This window comes from Monopterus albus, unplaced genomic scaffold, assembly GCF_001952655.1.
Source record: "Monopterus albus unplaced genomic scaffold, M_albus_1.0 scaffold31.1, whole genome shotgun sequence".
In the NCBI taxonomy this organism is placed as follows: Eukaryota; Metazoa; Chordata; class Actinopteri; order Synbranchiformes; family Synbranchidae; genus Monopterus; species Monopterus albus.
In genome coordinates this window covers 7,187,265-7,205,727 of record NW_018127911.1, presented here as the reverse complement: position 1 = coordinate 7,205,727, position 18,463 = coordinate 7,187,265, and the positions used below count along the sequence as shown (strand labels likewise).

Sequence of the window (18,463 nt, the reverse complement as noted above, 5' to 3'; positions counted from 1 at the left end):
ATTCCTGCACTTCCCAGTGTTTTAACTTTGACCTTTAATGCTCCAGACCACTGGACCCTGTGCTGAGTGAGAATGAGACCTTTGACTTGCTAAAAGTGTGTGTGAACAGTGTGTTCTCCCTGCCGCCTGAGATTCACACTCCAGAGAAAACAAAAGAAGAGGAGATAATTGACCCCAAGCAGAGAACGGTGAAATAAATTAAACAGAGATGAACACATGTCATAATTGCCACTGCACAAATTTTCTGTACGTTGTCTTGTGCAACCACCTTTTAATCTTGTGTAATCACTGACCCTGATGTTTGGCCCATATATGGACCAGCAGCACCAAGTAATTTTGTTGTATTTCATCAAGTATTGTGCAGAGCTACTGCTACTAATGGTTCTCCTTGAGTAGAAATACACACAAACCTTTATCTCATGTACACATACAAAATCATGTGTGACCATTTCCATGATTATATCAAACTAATATGGCCTGGTTAATCTGTACAGGCACTGTATAAAGACACGCTGGCTGCACTGCAGGAGCTGCTCGGGAGTGTACTGGCCAAGGATCCCACACCCGATGGCCTGCAGAGTGTCTTCAAGGTAAATCAAGTGTTTTATTCTGTTCTCTTCAGCTTAATGCTCACTTCTGTTTAGTAAAGGTAAGTGTTTAGTTTCCAACCAGCCAAAAATCTTTTCTTCTGAAATATATGGATTGGTTTTATTGTTGCCTGCCTGTGGTTACAAACACTGATCAGCCACAATATTAAACCCACCAGCCTAATACTCTGTAGGTTGCCCTCAGCCACCAAATCGCATGGACTCCGTAAGACCCCTCTGAAGGTGTGGTTTGTGGATGCAAAGACATTAACAGCAGATCTTTTAATTCCTGTAAGTTGCAAGGTGCATGAGGCCTCTGTGAATTGGACTTGTTTTTCCAGCACGTTCCACACGTGTTCAGTCAGACTGAGATCTTGGGACTTTGGAGGCCAAGGCAACACCTTGAACTCTTTGTCACCCTTTTCCTCACACCATTTCTGAATAGTTTTGCAGTGTGGCAGGGCACATTATCCTGCTGACAGAGGCCACTGCCATCAGAGAATTAATGCTGCCAGAAAGGGGCATTTGGTCTGCAACAATGTTTAGGTAGGTGGTATGTGTCAAAGTAACAGCCACATGATACCAGGACTCAAGGTTTCCCAGCAGAACATTGCCCAGAGCATCACACTGCCTCAGGTCGCTTGCCTTCTTCCCATAGTGCATCCTGGTGCCATCTCTTCCACAACTATACGACGCACACGCACCTGTGGCTGATCAGTTTAAGTTAAATGTAACCACAAAAAGAAAGGAAAACGTAATAATAGTCCTGCTGTGACTGCTTTTTCCTGTCTTCTTGACAGTTTCTCAAAAAAGAATAATAGTGTGTTGTCTGACTTGTGCTGTGTTTATTGGTCTGTGCAGCACATTGAACCATGGTTGAGCTCCAGGCAGGACCACGAGAGAGAGAGAGCTGTAACAGCTACTGCTCACATACTGGCTTACTACCTTGATAACTTGACTGTCAAGGTACGCACACACATGCATTTTTGTCTTGTGGGTTTGCTGTCTGACATACCTATTCTGAATGCAGCACAGATGGTAGTTTTGAGAATGCTCATAATCAGTGATGATCCACATTATTTCATGTATTCATTGTTATTAGCAATCCAAGGTCACAAAATGATATTTTCACCACTGAGGTATTTTGTCTTTACTTGATGTTCATACTGACAGTTTGTACCTTCTCCTTTCCTGTGGTTTTGTACCCTCTTGTCTAGAACATGGTATCTTTCCATAACCTCGGAGCTTTGCTGGGACGACTGTCTCCACGATGCTCTGACCCTCACCCAGCTGTGCGCACCGCTGCTGTCGACTGTATATACACACTGCTTTATATACAGCTACGATATGAAGGTACAGACACACAGAGCACCCACCTGTTACCCTTGTCATTGTGTATGAGAAAGCGTTACTTAAAAGATGCATGTTTATGTGAATAATACACATGGCAGTGATGAGACCCTGTGTATTTCTCTCAAAACTTAAATAGTCTATGTTTAACCTAAACTTGTGACCGTTTGTGTGCAGGTTTCTCTCTAGATTACAAGGATACAGCTGTGGATGATCTGTTGACCCTGAAAGGCACACTAGAAAACCCTGACCACACAGTTCTCTACAAGACCTGCTCTGACATCACAAAGGTTCACTGACTCAGCTGTCACAACATTAAACTGCACCAAGATGTGTTATTGTGCCTTATAGTAACAACAACAAACATTTTCAAAAGATTTCTCTTTGTCCTTACTCTGCTTTGCTCATACCTTCAGTGTTACTACTATATATCATAGATGTTTGTGTCAAGGTAGGGTCATAAATGCAAGTGTGTGTAGCTGCTTCTTTTTGTGTGTCTGTGTGTCAGGTGATGAGTAAGCGTCTGCCTCAGCAGCAGCTGACAACGTTGCTGTTCATGTTGTTTGAAGGGCTGGTCGACAGTCAGACAAACTGCTGCAGAGCTTCAACCGTCATTTTAAATACTCTGCTGAAGAACAGAGGAGGGGGCCTACAGGAGCTGGTAGACCACGAGCACACACACACACACACACACACACACAATATACGCATACTGTACATTCTGTGTTGCATCTGTTTGAGTTCCATAATATATAGAGCTACACCTCCAGTGCTAGATTACCAGACTCTGTTCTTGTTTGTTTGTTTGTTTTTGTCTGTGTTGTATGGTATGTACTTTAGGTCCCAGAGATGCTGGAGGTGCTCCATGTGCGTTTGCAGAGCATCACAGAGGAGCAGGTAAAAAGAGACAACAGTGTTATTCAGTTCTCTTTTTTCTTATTATGTTTTTAATAACTAAGACACAGAGACCCAATTCAATCTTTTCAGCCTTAGTTTATAATAATGTTAAGCTCACTCTGCAATTCTGTCATATATCTCATTATTTTCACAGGTGCCTACTGTAATGATCATTTGTCCTTCTGTTATCAATAGCTGCTTTACTTGTACTGAAGTTGCACAGAGAGAACTGATCCATTGTACCTCTGTTTAGGTGAGAGTGGCAGTGGGACAGACGGTTCTGATCCTGGCTTCTCAGCACCTACAGGCTGTTGTTAACACACTAGTGAACCAGCCACTTCCTTATGACAGGTATAAAACTTAGAAACAGATCAACTACACTGCACCAGCACTTCCACAGTGTTGTTTCTCTATGTAACATCAGCCACTTAATTCTTTAGGGTGGTTCAGTGGAGGACACGAAATCATTAAATGTATTTTTTCTCTGTCCAGCTGGACCAGTGAGATGTGGATGGCCTTGGGAGCAGATCCTGTTGTAGCCTGTCAGATCATAGAGATGGTGATAGAGAAGCTTGCTATCTTGGCGCCCTATGTAGACAAGAAGGAATCAATGATGAGAGGAGGGACGACAAAGGTGGCCACTAATCAGCCGCTAGCTGTAAGTCACAAACACTGACAGATGTGTCACTGACTCCACTGATATTCAGACAGGATTACTTTTATGCAGACAAACACATCCCTTTGATTGAAATATTGTAGATAATCCCATAAAATAACAGATGCCCCTGAAAGCTGCTATAATGTATTCATGTCATCTGGTGCTGATGTGGTAGGTTATTATTTTAACTTCAGTCATTTCTAAATTGACATGCAATTGCAAGTTGACAGTCACCACCTCTGAGATCATGCACAACCTTCTTCAGCTGGTTTCTTCATCCTCTGTACCAAACAGGAATTAGCAGGTGATGCTCCAGTGCTCACGTGTGTCTGTTTTTTGTTTTGTTTGTTTGTTTTCCAGATGACATGTGGTCTCAAAGAGCTGTTATTAAATGGCCATAGTCAGGAGTCGGCAGTCAGTCTGTTTCCTCGGCTCTTCTCCTGCCTCACTGTCAGAGTGGGAGTCAGTGTTGGACTCTCAGCACCCAAGGACAACAACACTAAACACACTGCTTCTGTCCATGTGGCAGGGTGGGCTTCTTTTTTTATAGTACTGGTAAAGTGTAGAAGAGGTTCCAACAGCTATTAATCCTCTTGAGGATCAAATTGTGGGTGTATGCATGTGAGCTGATGGTTCGGTAGGGATGGGACATTACATCGAAATTCAGTCATTATTTTGTCTAGCAATGTATATCGTGTGGTCTCCAAATGTAAATGAGACAGCCAAATAGAACGCGAGTCAGTATATCTGGTTGTTCTTTACATAATCAAACCAGTCCTAGAAAATGGGGAAAAGAGGAATAAAATACAAGTATTCATCAGCTAGTCTTGCATTGTCTTTGAACATTTAATTTTATCGTGATTGAATTGAATTGAATTGAATTGTATCATATTTAATTGTATCGAGAAAAAGTCACATCGTCCCATCCCTATGGCTTGGTCTGATCCTTCTTTGTGTTCCAGGGTAGCGGCTGATGCGCTGAGAATCTTGTTAGCAAGAGCCCAGTCGGACGAGGTGATGAAAAGACTGGATGAGGATAAAGCTTGGGACTCAATTAGAGAACCAAACACGCACATTACTGGAATTACACTACTAGCAAGGTACGGGCACACTTCGGTTGAGCTAGTTGGATGCAGTTTGACATCCTCATCAGAAGTGCACACCAGATAAATTTTGCACTTTGCAGTAAAATTGTTAGAAAGACCTTGACATTTCAGAGAATTTCTGCCAAACTGCTCATCATTATTGAAGTGAAATAAGTGACTTGTACAATTAAAGGTTAGAAGAAACTCAGCGTGTGGCGCTTGGTACATTTATTCAGAGTCCAAACATATATTAGGAGTTTAATATTAAGAAGACAAACACAATTACCAGCTTTGCTTTTTGCACTTTTCTTATCCTTAGACAACAATTAAAATACGATTCCACTTCTCTTGTTACTCTCACTCATAACTAGTCAATCTGTTTTGTAAATAGTAGATATATTCAGTATTTAATCCATGTGTACATTTGGTTCTCTTATGTACAGGGCAATGGCCAGACATGCTGGTCCCAGGTTGCCCGCCATTGTTGAGTGTCTGTGTCCGTCACTGAACAACATCTATGAAAGCCAGAGAATCACTGTCACGGCTTTCTTCTCTGAGGTGATGGACCACGAAATGCTACGTCCTGTCGATTTTTGTTACGTGGAGCCCCAGTTTTAATACTGATCTGAGTCAGACTGACTTTATTCATTTTCCTAACGCCCCTTTAGGGAATGAATTTAGGATAAACCAGCTCTACATACATCAGATTATAAAGAATATTGATCGTATTTACTAACCAACCAACAGGTGGAGAACATGAATAACAAGATGTTTTGTTTCTCTGCCGTTTCCAGCTATTAAACCATCATGTGGTGACAGAATTGATGTTAATAGACGTGTTAATGAACAACATGATGGAGAGAATATCAGATCCCTGTTGTACAGTCCGCATGCTGGCTGTGCGTGGGCTTGGCAATATAGCTGTGGGGTCACCTGAAAAGGTAAACACCCACATACATCAGAATAGCACACACACCGTGCGCTACCATATACATACTACTGGCTTCCTTTTCCCTGCCAGGTGAATAAATATGCAAAAGAGCTGCTGGCAGCCATGAGTTCAGGCATGGAGGAGAAGGACGATCCAGGTGAGCTCACTCCAAAGTCATTTCCTATGCTGGAAAATGCATGATTAGTCTGCCTCACCTGATTCTATTCCTAAAGCTTACAGTGTAAGCTTTAGGAATAGAATAGGGTTTGACTTTTTTGCACCATTTTCAGAATCATTATAGTTATTGTCCCACATGTTCAGCCACTCATCCTGGATTGGTTGCCACTGGTAAAATGCTACTTGCTTTACATTTCTGGCCTCCTGTCTTCATGCAGGTAAGCTGATTACTCTTGAAGCAATGTCAGGCCTCTCTAAAGTTCTGCTCTACCTGGACCAGAAGAATGTCCACCTACTAGTCGTCTATATTTTCATGAAGATAAAACCATTCTTGGAAAGTGTAAGTTTTCTTTTGGTCTTTCAAGATGTCTTGTAATCATATGGCATCTATTTCTCATAAGCAGACATGTATAACACTAACGGTATCCTCTGGCTCTGTACTCATCCAGGAGAATAATGCGATCCGCTGTGCCTCCATCCATCTAATGGGAAACCTGTCCAAGTTTGGCTCAGGAGAGCCAGTGTTCAAAGACCAGATCCACAACGTCCTGGTCAGCTTGCTGTTACACCTGGTTGATCCAAACCCACAGGTGGTCAGGGTAGGTAGTCGGCACATACACACACCGACGCACAGCCTTCTTGGTTTGGATGTACTGTGTATGAACCCTACTATACACTGCTATATTACATTTTTTTTTTTTTTTTTTTTTTTTTTTTTTCCTGTTTGCCTTTGTGCATTCAGGCCTGCAAGTATGCGATGCGTGAGTGTGCTCCCATGGTGGGATCAGAGCAGATCACAGCCATGTTTCAGAACCACCTCCATGAGGACAAGAGCTTGCACTATGGAGAGTTCATCAACGACCTCACCAAGTACCTGGTGAGATGGAGCTCTAAACATAACACATCATAGCTGAGTGAGATGAAGTGTGGAACTTCTTGAAACATTAGTTCTGTTAAATAGGTTTGATTTGTAATTCTGCAGGTTTTGGCCTGATGTAAATTTCTGTATTTTATACAAAACAAAAGTATGTTAGTCAGTTTAAAGGTGCTGTTGGTTAAGGCTAGAGCCAAAACTATATATAGATAAACTATATGTTTAGAATTGATACTGTCAAACTATTAAAAGGAGAATTGTTATACATGTTTTGTGGTTTGTAGATCCAGGACTTTCCAGGCATGCTGAACTTCTACCACATATCAGTCATCCAGTTCTTCAAGAGCTACTGGCCTGAGGTCAGAGCTGGAGCTGCCATGTTTATAGGTACAACTGCATCGCCACCACATCTTAAAACCTGCCAGAACATTTAAAACATAAAGATATTTTACATCTACTGTATTTTTTGTGTGTGTTGTCAGGGTTTCTACTGGGGAATCTTCAAGAGGAGCACTTATCCCACCTCAACATGGGTACCATCACTAAAGGTGTTGCACCTTGCAGCTTTCATTTTCTTGCACAATTAAACCAACTCACTGTGTTTGTTGTGTGGCTTTAACTGTGTTCTTTGACATGTCTCTTATGTGTGTGTGTTTGTTCACAGGTTTAGTGATGTTGCTGCAAGATCCAGATCCTTTTGTGAGAGTGAAGGCTGCTGAGGCTATGGGACATTTCCACTGACACACATTAAAAAAACAAAAAAAACAAAAGCCTACATACAAATGTATGTCCTTCAGTCACCAGTGCTTAAGTCCTGATTTGGCTCTATGTTTACAAAAGCATAAGAACCCACCATTTAACTGTGCAGTCATTATAACATCCAAATACAACTGCACCCTTCATTAAAACCAAAACAGGGACCCACACAAGAACAGGTTTGGAGCCAGAAGCCAAACTGTCACATTTGCCAGTGTTTCAAAATCATACAAATGAGCTGTGATAATACACATTCATATACACACACACACACGCTGATTTTTAGCTGTTAGCAGCTTTGATTAGCTTTTTTTAAGACTTGAAGTGTTCATTCCTTTTTCAGTGACCAAAGACTGTTGTTCTTCACAGACGGATGTTATCTGTAACATTTAGCGATCTGCGAGTGCGACAATACCAGAGATACACTGTGTCAATGAAATATATTCGACATCTACAAGTTTCTAATGCAAAGGGTATCAACACATTTGAACCAGTCAATTTTTTTTTTTTCAGAATAAATATAGTTTCTTCAAATATTAGGTGTCTTTAACCAGTAGCTGAAGTGTGTGTGTGTGTGTGTGTGTGTGTGTAGCCTTGTTTTTCTATACTTGTGCGCCCCAAAGTCCATGAGTTATCTTCACAGGGATTAGACATCACTCTGGTCCCCACAACGTAGTTTGTCGAATTTTACAAAAATGATTGGGTGTAAGGTTAGAGCAAGTGTCGGCTGTTGTTAAGGTTGGAGGTTATCTCCTGGAACCAAATGTAAGTCTAGTAGGGGCCCATTAAGTGATGAAAACAAGGGTGTGTGTGTGTTTGTAGCCATGCCAGCATTTTGTGATAGTGTTTTAGTGTCTCGTTAATACATTTTAAATCTGTTAGATGTGCGGTGCTATGAGTAATTCTCTAAACATATCTATTATTATAGAAATTACTGCTAAATGCAGAAGAACTGCACCATCCAGTGGGTCAAAGGTGTAAATAAAGGAAAGCTGGAAATCAGGATGGCCTGTGGTCACAGTGGGTCATTTCTGCTGAACATGATTAGTGAGCTTTAGCTTTACACAGGTTGCTTGGCCACAGTCACTTTAATGTGTTTCTGGTTCAGCCATGCTAAAAACAGTCAGTGCCAAATGTTCATTGACATGGTCATCAGTTTTAGGGTACAGTTGTAGGTTTGTAGGCCTCTTAATATTATGTAAATATATGTGTGAGAGTTGTATTATGTGAGGATGTCTTTATGTCTCCAAATATACTTCATGACAAAACTGTCCAGTAGAGAGACAGGTGAAAGAAATACATAGTTTGTGTATATGTCTACATTCAATATTTCTGTTGCACCTTTAAGCTCTGCCACGTAGCCCCTGCTTTAAGAACTGGAAGGCAACCGTGAGCGAAATTGCTTCACGAGTTATGTGGAGAACACTTTAATGTGTAACAGGAAGGCGGACCTTTCTCCACAGTGTGACGCTTTCTTTGTGGCTAGATAAAAAGCTCGAGAAGCTCACAGTCAACCTGTAAATGTAATAAAATATGTGGCTGCTCCTGGGTCTATACCAGATGTCTTGGCTGTTCTACAAACAGGGATTCAGAGCGTCTAGCATTTTCTAACACTATGGTTCGGTTTAGGGTGAAGGGTGAATAGTAGTTAATGGCTCTTTTAAATATTGTTATAAACTTTATACCAATGTTGTGATTTGTCATCTATCTGATTTTTGACATGTTGCTAATGTGTGTCTCAGTATGTGGGTGTGTAGTTTGACTGTCAGATGGTTCGATATGGGGATGGGGTGTTAAAGTGTGAATGTGTGCATGTCACTTTTCATATGTCACTTGATGAGAAGAGCGAGTGGGTGATGGCAGTGTATTTAAAATGGAGAAATAAACAGATCCCTTAAAACCTAATGTGTGATTATTATTTATTTTTACCAACTTATTTGTACCCTGTGCGCATTTGCTCTTTGTGTAGCGGTGCTGGTTTGACATTATGTTAATGTGTCTTAGTTTTCTGCTTTACAGTTACTTCATCCCCAAATTTGTATTAAATGCACATTTGGCTTGCATGTTTCTGCAAAACTGAATATGCAATGTACTTTTCGCTGTGTCCATGTGGGTGCAGTAAAGTATGGTGATCGTGTAATGAACATGTTAGGATCTTTAAATCTCCTACAGCATCTGATGACACACCAACAGAGAACAATACTGGATTTATATTTATGAATCTGATTGATCATTGAGAAAGCATATTGGTTAATTTCATGTCACAGTGTTGCTATATGTTAGGGACAGTTTGTTTTAATGCACCGACAGAAAGGTAGGTTAGACACATAGAGTCGACGCTACCAGGCTCATTTCAGCATATTGCTTTCACCGCTCTTTATTAAATCTTTTAAGTTGTCTGCTTTTTGATCACATTCTTCACCCATTGGACATGTTGCAGTATTGCCATTATTATTTGTGTGTCAGGTCGTTCATGTGATGCCATACTGGAGCTGTCTTGACCTGCTGTCTATGTGGACTGACTCATCTGAAAGCACAGCGGAGAGTTGTACAAGGTCACGCTGTGCGACTGCAGCTGTCCTCTGTTTGTGTGCTTTAACCACAACAGTGTACAGTAAATATGAGCCGCTGAGCTCTTGTATAACAGCTTCAGTTACAGACAGACAGTAAACAAAACTCTTATGTGCATCAGGGGAGAGCAAATATTATCAGACATCATTCTTCTGGCTCTATATTGGTTTTTGCCTTTTTGTGTGTGTAAGAAAGAATTGGATCTATGTATGCACATGTATTTTGTGGAAAGTAATTTGTTTTTTGAATTAATACAACATCCTGTGACTCCCAAATTGTGCTAATACTAAAAATGTGCAATCCTGTGCTTGTTTAATTGTGAAACTGTTTCTTTTAGTCTAATAATACTGAGTGTGATGGGTAGGTGTGTGTGTGTGTGTGTGTGTGTGTGGACAGTATGCAGTATAACGGCAGTAAAGTTTTATTCATTCCCAGTCAGTGACAGATACTGGTGCACTTAGGAAGCTTTTCACTTGATGTCTGACATTTAGGTCTTTGCTCCACATTAGCATCTTAATTCATGTATTTTAGTTGAAATCCACTGTAAGATTTCAGGTAAGTATTACCTCATTTTCTGTGTATGAAAGCTACTTAGTGTCATTTCCCCAGGAGAATCAATAGTGTGGTGGTGTTGTTTATGGCACCTTCTGATCAGTCAGCAACTGGACAAGATTAGAAGGAGCTGTAACGTTATACAGTATTCTCACTAATGAGGACTAACACAGATTGGTGAATAGCTGAATTTATGCTCCTTTCAGGAAACCAGCTCATTATTCCAAGTGCTGATCCTCAAGAACCAATTTACTATAGACGCTAATGATAATGTTCTGAAGCCCTGGTGAACTGCACCAAGTGTCCATGTGAAAAAGCACTAGCACACAGATAGCCTGTCCAGTAATACTCTTAGTGCTGAATAACACTCCTTTGTCCTGAACACGGCCAACAGCTGCATGAAGTTGGTGGGATGTGCCCTCCAAACATAACATCATAATCCTAAACAAATGCATTTGCATTTTTGCTGAGGTCGAAGGAAATGGAGCTTTATTTTGAATTTTAATGAATCCGAGTTCTGTAGAGAAACATAGTATTTATTACAGACACTTAACCTTTAACAGTGCATACACACATACATACATACATACATACAAACATACATACATAATGATCTTTCAAGAAATAGCAGGAAACACTCCTCATATCTACAGTACATGTAATCCTAATTTTATAGTGTCCACCACTGAAGAGACTCCTGGTCATCTTGTATAGACAACATCTTGTGCCTTCCAAAACATTTCTTTTGCTTTTCACACTGCACACTTTTAGCCCAGGGTTACATTCAGCAGGCAGGGTTGGAGGTGAGGAGTCTGTGCAGTTTCAGCCCCTTTTCTTCCAACCCAGAGACACTGATGTTGTTTGGTTGCAGACTGTGATATGAAATGCCTTTTTAACTTTACAATTGTGTATAGTTAAAGTGAAGCGAAATTCTGCTGTGCAGTGCTTTGAGTGCACTAAGGAACCAATCGATGATGCAATGTAAAGGGCAGACACCTTAGAGGCTCACTGAGGTCCAGTACAGTTTATTTTGCGTTATACCCACACGTCCTACTGCCTCACATAGTCCCTAGAGCACCAAATCTGCCACAACTGGAAATGTACAGTTTACTCCTGTTTCAGTAACATTTGATAGATACTACACTGTCCATCAGTTTTAGGAGACTACAGAGCTTTTTCTAAATAATACAAGTATATAATTAATATCCGTTTCAATGATTTACATCTTCAGTGGAAACATGGGTGTGGGGCTAAGTTGCCATAAAGAGGATGGGGAATTTGGAACGTACTAAGAGACAGACTAGCTCACTGTTGGGTTTGGCTGTTTCATCAGATTTCATGACAGTAACAACGATGGAAAAAAAAAATCTGCTTCAATACAGTGTTGAATACTGTGGACTGGATCTCCATACTCATTTGCTTAGCATGGAGAGTCAGGATTCAGAAATTTCACAGATTGCAGGATCTGCCTTTTTGTTAATTTATTCTACTTTCTGCTTTCAATAGGATGCTAAACTCTAGGACCCAGTCGAACCAGCCCTGGGTTACAGTGAGTGCAGTGTGAAAAGGGCTGAATGTTTTTGTGGGCTTTTATTGGCGGAGGTGGGGGTTGTAACTCAGGTTTTGGTGAAAGCAAGCCATGCCTTTAGGAGGAGTATTCATACTCCTCTGCACTGCGTCGTCCAAAGTCCATCCAGCCAAGGTAGTCTCTGTCCTTTATCCTGTGGCTGGGGGCTAGACCACTGGCTCTGCTGGTGAGGGATGATCTGGTCTGGTAGGGAGAGGCTGGGGGAGACGGACACAATGAGGGAATGACACTGACTGAACTTCAGGATAATGATGATGACATTCTGCTCGGCCAAAACATGATCATATTGCACGTTGATTCTACCTATACTAACAGGTTAATAATGTACAACCTCTGAATTCATGCTGACTTGTACTGTTTGTTTCTGTAAGATCAGTGAGCTCAGCAGTTCTCCCAGTCAGTGCTGACATGGGAGAGGGACAGACACAGAATGACAAAGGGAACAGAGTGAGGTCAGGAGATGGGGAGAAGAGTGAAAGAGGGAATGATAGTGGAAGCAGGGAGGGAGAATGGAATGAGGAAGAGGCACGGAGAGATGGATGGAGGAGAGATGAAGCTAGAGGGAAATGCCAGATGGCGGGACTCAAGCACAGCATGAGTGGCAACAGATTACAGAAGGATGGATGCTGGGAAGAGAGGAATAATACAACCAGGGGCAAGACAAGACAAGAGGAATGTCAGGAGTGTGTGATGAGATGAAATGACTACACGGTCTCCATCCTGACAGTAGTTGGGCTGTGCATTCAGCTGCTCACCTTTCCTGGACATGAGTCTGACCAGTAGCTGGCTCAGACTGTTTCGAGCATCTGCGTCCTCCTGGGGTTGGTTGTAGTTGGCGAGCTGCCCTGAAGTGAGCGCTGGAGCTGAGCGGGCGTGGCGTGTGTGGCTGGGTGAGGGAGGAGGTAAGCTATCTGACACGAGGGCCTCGTTCTCAGCTCTCTGGGACTGGATGTTATGAAACAGCCAAGAAGAAAGAAGTAATGGATCCAATTTCAACACTTTACTGTGCCTTGTAAAGCTAAGTTATAATCAGCCCATTTTCATTTAACAAGGAGTTAAGCATGTGTACCTACATACATCCTCCTGCTACTCTGTAAGTGGGGTGGGACTGAAACATTTACCACTTTACTTAATGTATTGCTGTCTTTAAACCTCTTTTGATAGATGATGGTTAAAATGATTAAATGCAGAGATGCCAAGACACTTCTGGCTGTGTGTGTGTGTCTTACCATGGACTGTGAGGGCAGACTCAGAGAACCACTGGACAGAGCAGCCAGGAGAACACACACATAGATACCTACATTCATGACTGAGGAGAGAGAGAAGTGGACAAAGTATAACAAAGCGATAAGAAATCCAACACACCTAATAGGGTGACTTTTTTTCTGTCAGGTCACTCCTCACTGCTGACTGTTCTCTTTTACTGTCTCTTCATCTCATTATATGATGTATGTGCTTCTCAAATCACAGGTAACATGATTTTTGCGAAAGCAGCAATACATCATTTTACAGTCACTGAAGCTGCACAGTGAACAAGAGGTGAGCTTTGATGGTTCAGCTGCAACTTAAGCAAACATCATTTTGCCCCTCGCTGAGTCACAGAGTGATGGGCCAATTTGTTATTGAACACATACTGTATGTACACATATGCATAGTTGGTGTGTGCTACTATTTGAACAAGGTTTCATATGAGATTTGATATGAACATGGCAGCACTGAACAAATAAATTACATGAAATTCTCCTTTTTGTTATTCACCTACCCACATAAAGACTGAAAAAAAAACAATTTGTGATATAATTATAATTTATATTCATACAGCCTTGATCTGTTTAGACAAACATCAGTTATATTATTTCTATAAAAGAGCAGCTCTATATTAGTGTGAAGAAAATATGCAACATGCACAAGGCAAAACCATATAAAAGACAGGATAATATTACATTGGACTGATTTACCAACACTGCATTTGTTTTGGTTGTTTTGGAGCAAAGCAGCATATTACTCATGATAAATGATGCTCTGTGCCACAACATATATCAAGAGGAAAGCATCCAATTAGATTAAAACACCAGTTGCTCTGAGGCTTTCAGCTTCTAATGAGTCAAAACCTGACTTCCCCTGTCCGTCTCAGTGTTTTTATTACAGTGATAGCTCTAGCTCTTAGTTAGTTTACTGTTACTCAGTGTCTTCATTCAGTCGCTCCCTCTTTTTCCTGTTTCTTGCCTGGCTCTATGTATCAAGTCATGGAATGCTCCTTTTGTGGCGTAGGAAAGCACACACATAGGTTTAATACAGTGGCGTCTCCTTGGAGAAGAGCTGCTGCTTTTAGTTTTACATGGAGCTGCACTTTCAACTATTTGTTAAAGCATATAACCCAGAATCTAAATAGCTAAACATGCACACTCCGACAAAGATATGTTCCTCTCTCGACAGCCTGGAATCCAGTTACTGACTGGACATGATGACTACCAGCTCTCTTCAGCTACATGACAGAAATACACTGGAACCCCTTCGTTCTGTAGTTTTAAGTTGAATGATAACTAAAGCCTGTATGATTTTTTTTTCTCTGTAACCTAATGTAACGGTCCATTTGAATATTTCTGGTTTAAACTGACAGTGGTGGTGTAAATAGTCATTCTCTTGATGCTAATATAATTCCTGGTAGCAGCTGGTCATTGTCTCTCTTTCATTATTCAATGGGCTATAATGATGAGGTACTGTAATGTGTGTGAAAATCCTCTCCTCTCCCCTCTAGAATAAATCGACACATAAATAATAAAAAGTGTGTGTGTGTGTGTGTGGGGGGGGGGGGATTTTATCCCCCAGATGAATAAGTATATATTTTTTCCTATAATGATTCATGATCACAACTTTGCCTACAATACTGACTCCTGTAAAAATAACCATTTAATTTGAAGTAAATATATTTGCACATATTATATGCACGCACAAGATTTTTCTCCAGGCAGAAGTTCAAAGGTCAAACTAAGTCTAATGTCATAACCTCATTATTTGCACAATCAGACAGTACAGATTATATGTTTTATATATGTTCACCTAAAGCTACAGCTCTGACTGAATTAACAATATGGACAGAAATAAAATAGGAACTTGGCGTCAAATTAAATAAACCAACTTTTAAGATTTGCAACCCTTTTTGTCAACTTTTCAGATGAAATATGAATATATGATTTTTTTTCCTGGACCTGTACTGCAAAAGCCCCAACAAAAGACAGATAACTGAAAATGGGAAAAAGCTTAGACACCTAAAAGTACTTTGTCTCAATAGTTTCTGATTTGTACTGTATCCCATAAGTATGTACTGAACCAGTAAGTAAGGACACACATTTCAGAATTTTTCTATTCTTACCTGCAGTTGTTGGCGTGGACCAGGAGAGGATGAGTGTGAAGATACTAGCTTTGCTCCTCCGGTGCTGAGGCTGTGAGTGAGACAGAGCGAGGGAGGACCATGTTTTATACTGACACACAGGAAGGAGCCGGGGCCTGGTCAGAGGGGAGGAGCCTCCTGCTGCTGGCGAAGAAACTGATGCTGCTGACGCAACTGAAGACGTAAATGTGCACACATACAGCACTGCAAACGCACAAGCAAACAGACATGGGCACGCATCAAACTATAAATGAGAAAGAGTTTGGACAGTGGTGACAACTTTAATTGTGTAGCCTTCTTGCTAACCTGTGTAAGGACACACGCATATAAGCACACAGGTGGGTTGGTTGTTGAGAAATACATATTCACTTGTGTAAACATAAATACAAAGCAAATATGTCCCACATTGCAGCTCAAGGCTGGAAGATATTTCACTCCATCACTGTGTTTGAGCTTCATTTTTAATAGACCAGAAGCAACATGCAGCTCAGAGCTGTTCCAGTTTCACTGAGGGCAAGATGACTTTAGCTGATCAAAACTGCAGGCATTGTTTAGGTGTGACAAGCTGCTGCAGTTTCATACAAACCAGGTTTGTCCTTCACACTGCACCACTAGTGAGTACCAACAGAATTCTGACAAAATGAGTCAGTGTAGAAAACTGGACTTTTAGTAAAGCTTTATTATGTCTGGTCCACGTTCAGCCTGACAGACCTGAAAAAGGATAAAGTTTTCAATAAATGAACACATCATTCTTTGATTAAAAAAAAAAAAAATCTTCTCACCAAAATTGGAGACCAGTGGAAGTTGGGTAGGCCATGGGTATTAATGCTAAGTGTTTTCAGTTGCCCTGTCAATCTGAGGGTGATAACATGAGAGAAATGTTTTAGAAATGTTGTACAACAAATTACTGAACGTTTTTAAGGTCTCTTTGAACGACCTGAATAAAGTGTATTACAAGCCTCAAGGTCAAAATAAACTAAAAAATGTTTTAATTGACATTTAATTGACTTTTTTTTTTTTTTACATCTGCTCAAAATCTCAGGAAGTCAGTAAGCAAAGCTAACAGAGAGAACATGCTTTGTGGAGAGGCTCAGTGACGTTCATGCAGTACGTTAAGGGAGTTCATCTATAAAAGGTCCGTTACAGCTGCAGGAACTGACTTTAGCTTTTTACTCACTGTTCAAACTAAGGCATCACGTAATCAGTGACTGACTTCTTTATTTAAACCACAAATCTATTTGAGAAAACCATGTTGTACCAATTGTAGTGCTGATCTCTGTCACAGTGAGCTCCAGGTATATGGCTGTCATGTAGCATGGAGACTTACAGCTGAGCTGCCTTCACGAGCCAGGACTCATTTATTATTCCTGCTATGTCTGTTTAAACACTGATTTGCTTGCAGAGCTCATCTGAACCGTTTAAAATTCTTCAGCTGTTCAGCTACTGCCAACAAAGTCTCTAAAGCTTTTCTGAAAAATAGTTTCACTCTTCAGCTTCATGTAGTTCAAAAAAAATTCGATTACAGTTATGACCAGCGGGATTAAACCCAGGGGATCTTTGCTGGGACTCGGGCTTAAATGAATAATGTTATATTAGGTGAGACTATTTTGTCATTGTTTGTAGATGTCTGTGAAGTATAATACTTCTCTGTTTTCAGAGTTTGAAGGCCGATCACAGAACTGCGTCACTCCCCAGGCAGTAATACACAATACTGGTGAGATATAACTAGAAGATATAAAACATCGCTGTATACAGCTGATATATTTTATGTCTATAGGCTATATCATGCCTCTTTTAGTGTAACTACAGTATAATGACATCATGTTACTGTGGTCTGCGGAGCTGCACTGCTAAACGTGATACTTCTGCACATGTATTTTAACAGCAGTTTGTATAATGTGCAAATCATACACAGTTCTGTGGCTTAAGTATTGTAATATGTATAATGCATATAGCTCTTAAATGCGCTTTTGTTTATTTCCTATTTTGTATGTATTAATGTTTCACACAGTTCTTCCTGTTTTTTTCCTCTTATAATCAGTAAAGTTGTATTTTATTTAAACTATGACCTGGAATTTTCAAAATTTGTTTGACCATATGTTGCAAAACAAACAAACAAAAAAACCCACCCCTGAAATAACTGAAATGATGCATCTTTTGTTCATTGTCAACAGACTAATGGACAGTTTTAAGGGTGCGGTCGTCATAAAACTACATACTAAGAAACATGTCAACTTTATATTTAAACTCAAGAAGTTTTAAAAGATGAGTTTGACTGAAAGTGTGTGATTGTGTGTGGGTTTCTGAGGGAGAGTGACTGTGTACCTGGTGTGTCTTTAGCTCAGTTCCAGTATGTTAATGAGGCTAACATTAGCAGCCGTTTAACTTTTGATGGGGTGTTCACATGAACACTGGCACCTTCTGTCAGACACATGCACTAACAACATTTTGAACACTGTCACCTGGACATTATGGTGTCCATAACATTTATCAGTCTTTACACGATGAGTAACAGCTAAATGTCACCGATCCTCCCTGCTGCACACATTAAGAAAATAAAGTACAACATTTGCTGTTTATTTTACCCTCCATGTCTGAATTTCTTATGAAAAACACTGACCACAATTTTCAAAATCAAATCCATATTGGGTGTGTTTCTGAGCAAACGGGCATCTGAACAACTGACTGGAAGCCTCCTAATCCACTCTCCTCCCACAGGATTTCATTACAGAAGTGCAGCTGTAAGCCTCATCAGATGGGATCTGTCTGGTTTTAGGGGAAAAAAAGATGAATATAAAGTCTAATATAAATAAATAAATAAATGCTTACTGTGTTGAATGCGTGATGAAGCCACATAGTTCACTTGATACACATTTCTGCGGTTTATGTTCAGACCAGAACCATGGGGCCAAAATCTATAACGAACACTCCCTTCCTCTTCTTCCTTCACTGCCAGTCTGAATTAATCAGACTGTACACACTACAGACGGTATGCTCGTTACTGCAGAGACCTACAGTGTGTAAATCTACATAAATTCCATGACTT

The 18,463-nt window shown here is 40.5% G+C and overlaps 2 protein-coding genes across 5 annotated transcripts in view; one reads left to right on the top strand and one right to left on the bottom strand.

Moving 5' to 3' along the window:
• The window catches only part of mroh1 (maestro heat-like repeat family member 1), a 29,046-nt gene extending 19,831 nt beyond the window's left edge, over positions 1-9,215 (top strand). For 3 of the 4 annotated variants that reach the window (XM_020596644.1, XM_020596641.1, XM_020596643.1), the window contains 20 exons: positions 47-188; positions 495-590; positions 1,449-1,553; positions 1,805-1,940; positions 2,115-2,227; positions 2,446-2,598; positions 2,778-2,834; positions 3,088-3,185; positions 3,327-3,492; positions 3,853-4,022; positions 4,455-4,592; positions 5,021-5,135; positions 5,372-5,518; positions 5,599-5,665; positions 5,904-6,025; positions 6,135-6,284; positions 6,428-6,562; positions 6,844-6,946; positions 7,042-7,107; positions 7,224-9,215. In XM_020596644.1, the coding sequence (XP_020452300.1) occupies positions 47-188; positions 495-590; positions 1,449-1,553; positions 1,805-1,940; positions 2,115-2,227; positions 2,446-2,598; positions 2,778-2,834; positions 3,088-3,185; positions 3,327-3,492; positions 3,853-4,022; positions 4,455-4,592; positions 5,021-5,135; positions 5,372-5,518; positions 5,599-5,665; positions 5,904-6,025; positions 6,135-6,284; positions 6,428-6,562; positions 6,844-6,946; positions 7,042-7,107; positions 7,224-7,300 (2,356 nt within the window). In that variant the 3' untranslated portion in view covers positions 7,301-9,215. Of the gene's footprint in view, positions 1-46; positions 189-494; positions 591-1,448; positions 1,554-1,804; positions 1,941-2,114; positions 2,228-2,445; positions 2,599-2,777; positions 2,835-3,087; positions 3,186-3,326; positions 3,493-3,852; positions 4,023-4,454; positions 4,593-5,020; positions 5,173-5,207; positions 5,261-5,371; positions 5,519-5,598; positions 5,666-5,903; positions 6,026-6,134; positions 6,285-6,427; positions 6,563-6,843; positions 6,947-7,041; positions 7,108-7,223 lie in introns of those variants that run through there. The other variant, XM_020596645.1, reaches the window with a different exon arrangement.
• A 1,741-nt stretch (positions 9,216-10,956) lies between these two features.
• ccka (cholecystokinin a) lies at positions 10,957-15,478 on the bottom strand. The gene is made up of 4 exons (XM_020596646.1): positions 15,400-15,478; positions 13,256-13,335; positions 12,782-12,971; positions 10,957-12,223 (listed from the first exon to the last, which is right to left on the bottom strand). Exons 2-4 carry the CDS (start codon positions 13,331-13,333, stop codon positions 12,084-12,086), a joined length of 408 nt encoding a protein of 135 aa, XP_020452302.1. The 5' UTR covers positions 13,334-13,335; positions 15,400-15,478; the 3' UTR covers positions 10,957-12,083.
• Between the last annotated feature and the right edge of the window lie 2,985 nt (positions 15,479-18,463).

Excerpts from the sequence above, each read along its gene's own strand:
- ccka (XM_020596646.1), bottom strand. The coding sequence starts at position 13,333 with ATGAATGTAGGTATCTATGTGTGTGTTCTCCTGGCTGCTCTGTCCAGT. Across the intron at positions 12,972-13,255 it reads GTCTGCCCTCACAGTCCATG|TCCCAGAGAGCTGAGAACGA; the intron begins GTAAGACACACA and ends CATAACATCCAG. Across the intron at positions 12,224-12,781 it reads CAGACTCATGTCCAGGAAAG|CCTCTCCCTACCAGACCAGA; the intron begins GTGAGCAGCTGA and ends CGTCTCCCCCAG.